We start from the raw sequence: 3,462 nt of genomic DNA on the forward strand, positions 1-3,462 counted from the left end.
CCCTGTGGAGTGTTGGGTGATGAGGAAGCACAGGGAGCACTACTGTTTAAACACAACGGGTTGGCAGGAGAAAATCCTTGAAGCCTCCTCAAGACGGTTTTCAACAGAGCCAGAGTTTTTATCTAAAAGACTTGGATTTATCTGGGCTGTAATGCCTAGAACCTACACGGATGTGGCCAATACTTGGAAGATGAATGTTAAAAAGGTAAAACACAATGATCTAACTGGCATGTGTATTACAAATAAGCCTATGTAGACTCAGGTCACTGTGGGTAAAGCTGAGATGACAAATAGCAGAGATGGCCTTCCTGGCTGAACTTCTCCAAACCAACACCAGGCCATAAAAGCAGACATGTAACTTCGCACAGAATGTAACTTTTAAATAAGATAGTTTTGTCTCCTTTTTAAATTTCAATGAATTTTCCTATGCATTCAATCCCAAAGTTAATCACATTATCATGTCATTTTTTATGCTATTTACTGAGAGATCATGATGTTTTTACTTATTGAACTGAATTAAAGTCAGTCAAAGAGCATGTATCAGTTATCAAATGGGGAAAAGTCAGAATCTGTCTTTATGTAGAATAAATATTATTAAAAAGTTGAAAAGACAGTTCGATAATGTAATAATGTTAATAATAACTTCATCTAAAATAAAAATGTCTTTTCCTTAGTCGTTTCTTTCATCACGGCCCATGTCAAAAAACAAAAATGATTTTTTAAGTTCCTATCAGAATTTGCGAGATGATAATTGACTTTGGAGAAGGCTCACAATCTTAAATAATAGTAACGAAGGGAAGCCCCAGTCCGGATGGCTTGTCACTTCATTGAACTGGCCTCAGGAGCCAAGAGGCTGAGAGGCTGAAGCAGACCTCGCCCCTGCTGGAGGAGGCAGGGTCTGACTGTCAAAAGCTACCTCGGCTCACGGGACCAAGGGGTTGGCTGTAATGTTTTTTATGTTGGTCTTTGTCTTAAAAGAAGCGAAACGAATCTCCGCACATAAATCAATACTACTAAAAGAGAGCTTTAGGACATTTACGCCAAGTTCAAATTATAAAAAGACAGATTTTTAAATTACAACATAATGCAACTATCATTATATTTAATTTAAAATTTATTATTTCTGAATTATATAGGCTGCCAAGAAACCCCATTTAACTTCTAGGTCAAGATGAAAGATTGCATCTTTCCTTAAAAAAAAAAAATAATTTCAAAGAGTCTTAAATTATGAACATTTTGAATTAGCATGCTTCCAATATGAGGAATTTACTGCCCTAGCCCCTCGCAAATCCAGGTTCCTAAAGATAAAGACCAATCGATGTCCACTCCCCAGCATTCCACAGCATGGCCACCGGTCTTGGACCATTCCTAGTCACATGCCCGGTGCTGGGAACAGAGTCCACCTATCTTAAAAGCTGTCCACATCTCTCTTGGAATCAAAAAATAGGTAAAAATACAAACCATCTGCATTCAGTAAACAGTCTTTGTGACAACTAGAGCAACACAGAAGCCCACGGAAATTCCCCCGTAGGGAAGCTCCCCTCACCCCAGATGCTGGCAGCCTCACCCCGGTCAGGCTCCCCTTCACCTGGGTCTCTCCCTTACCTGGCTCTCAGGCACATTCTGGGAATTCCTGGAATAAGGGCCCCTCCAGTTCGCCACTGTCCTAGCTTGCTGTTCTAGAACCACAGTCTTCTCCCCCTCCTCACGTTCTCCCCACCCTTTGTCCTGTGGTTCCTGAAGTAGAACCCCGTTTAGAATCCCGTTGCAGGCCTTGGATCAGCGGGGATCTGCAACTCCTCGACTGGACTCTGACTGATGTCGGTTTCCTTCCCCAGGCCTGCCTTCCATCATCAGCTCCTCTTGGCTTCCCAAAAAGACTCAGTGGACGAATGCTGGGAATCCGCCATCGCTCATGACAACGAATAGGTCCCTGGTTTTGGAAAGAACATAAACCCAACCTATCCTTTTCAACACAACAACAAATTACTGAAGTCTCGTCTAGCCTGTTCCTCCGAGCCTGGGTTCAGGTCCTTCCTCTGACTCCCTTTGAGCCCTCGACATACGTTGACCACATCGGTTAACCCGTTAGAAACAAATTACCAGCTTCTACCCGGCGAACCTCTCAGCTCCTTATTATCATGCTCACTCCTGTGTGCCCAGAAGGATTGCTGGCACCTGGTAGGAGCTCCATGAATACTTGATGAATAGAAATGAATCCAATGAAACTACGGTGAAAAAAGCAAACACTCACATTCTTTTCTTGGGATTCAGTAAGGTTGCCCGCATCTTCTTCATCCTTTTTCTGTGCCTCGTTTTCTCCACTTTCTTCGGTCTTCTCTGTTCCCTGGTTATAAAGGAAACACACAGTATCACTAACCCGAGATAAGCTTCCAAGGAAACAAGCAAACAGCAGACCACATGTGTTGTGGTTTTCTTTCTTGGATACACAGCACATAAATGGAGCAAATGTAGATGTCCTATTTGTTAGGTCACTTAGCTACTAGAGTGTAGGATTGTCACCCCTCAAAGCTACTGATGGGAGCTATCGGTGTAAGTCAACGGGTCTGATTCATGGGCATGGTAGAGTAATAAACTCCTAAATAAAGAGTTTCAATTCACTCATTTAAGGCTTAAGAAGAGAATGCCAAAGGGTTTGACATTTAGGCAGTTGCTCAGGGAGGCTTTATAACTTCAGAGATTTAAAAAGGTGATAGATATATACAGACATACATACATATGTACATGTGTATACATAGATGGATGATGGGTGGATGATAGATATATGCATACATGCATACATGTATAGACATGTACATAGATGGAAGATGGAGAGATGACGGATGGATAGGTGATAGATAGATGATTGATTGATTGATAGATAGACAGACAGTAAGATAGATAATGGGTAGATGGATAGATAGATGGATGAATGGATAAATAAATAGACATATTGACAGATAGATGATAAGGTAGACACACAACATAGATATAGAAAGATCAGCACCACGCTGACATTCTGAGGAAAGCTGTCTGCAGGACGATGGTGCGAGATACCAACTCTTACCTCTGTGGTACTCTCTGCCTCTCCCACTACATCGCCATTGGGAAGGGATGATTCATCCTCAGGCGACTTTGTCACCTGCATCACATAAATTGAAAATGTTTGAGGACTTTCTTGAAGATGACAGCTTGTACTTCAACATCGTTTAACTATTCAAGTTATGTTTGTCTTCATCCCTCATCTTATCTTAACAACACTGTGACCTCAGTAAGTAGGACAGTCACTTCCGCTCACACCATAGAGACAAGAAAATAAAGGCAGAAAATGTCACAATGCTAGTTAAGGGCTCTCCCCTCCGGTCTTCTGTTCTTCCGGCACCCCCTGTTCCCCACACATCGGGCCTCCTGTGTCTGATTCGGGCTCTTGGCTTTCCCTCCCGGTCTCTCGTTCTCTGCATT

At 42.3% G+C, this 3,462-nt stretch overlaps 1 protein-coding gene across 1 annotated transcript in view; it reads right to left on the minus strand.

The window, feature by feature from the left end:
- The window catches only part of SH3BGR (SH3 domain binding glutamate rich protein), an 8,717-nt gene extending 5,569 nt beyond the window's left edge, over positions 1 to 3,148 (minus strand). The window contains exons 1-2 of the mRNA XM_023520516.1: positions 3,068 to 3,148; positions 2,255 to 2,347 (exon numbers count right to left, since the gene is read on the minus strand). Of these exons, the coding sequence (XP_023376284.1) occupies positions 2,255 to 2,347; positions 3,068 to 3,148 (174 nt within the window). The remainder of the gene's footprint in view (positions 1 to 2,254; positions 2,348 to 3,067) is intronic.
- Between the last annotated feature and the right edge of the window lie 314 nt (positions 3,149 to 3,462).

Source organism: Pteropus vampyrus, unplaced genomic scaffold, assembly GCF_000151845.1.
Source record: "Pteropus vampyrus isolate Shadow unplaced genomic scaffold, Pvam_2.0 Scaffold270, whole genome shotgun sequence".
Taxonomy (NCBI): Eukaryota; Metazoa; Chordata; class Mammalia; order Chiroptera; family Pteropodidae; genus Pteropus; species Pteropus vampyrus.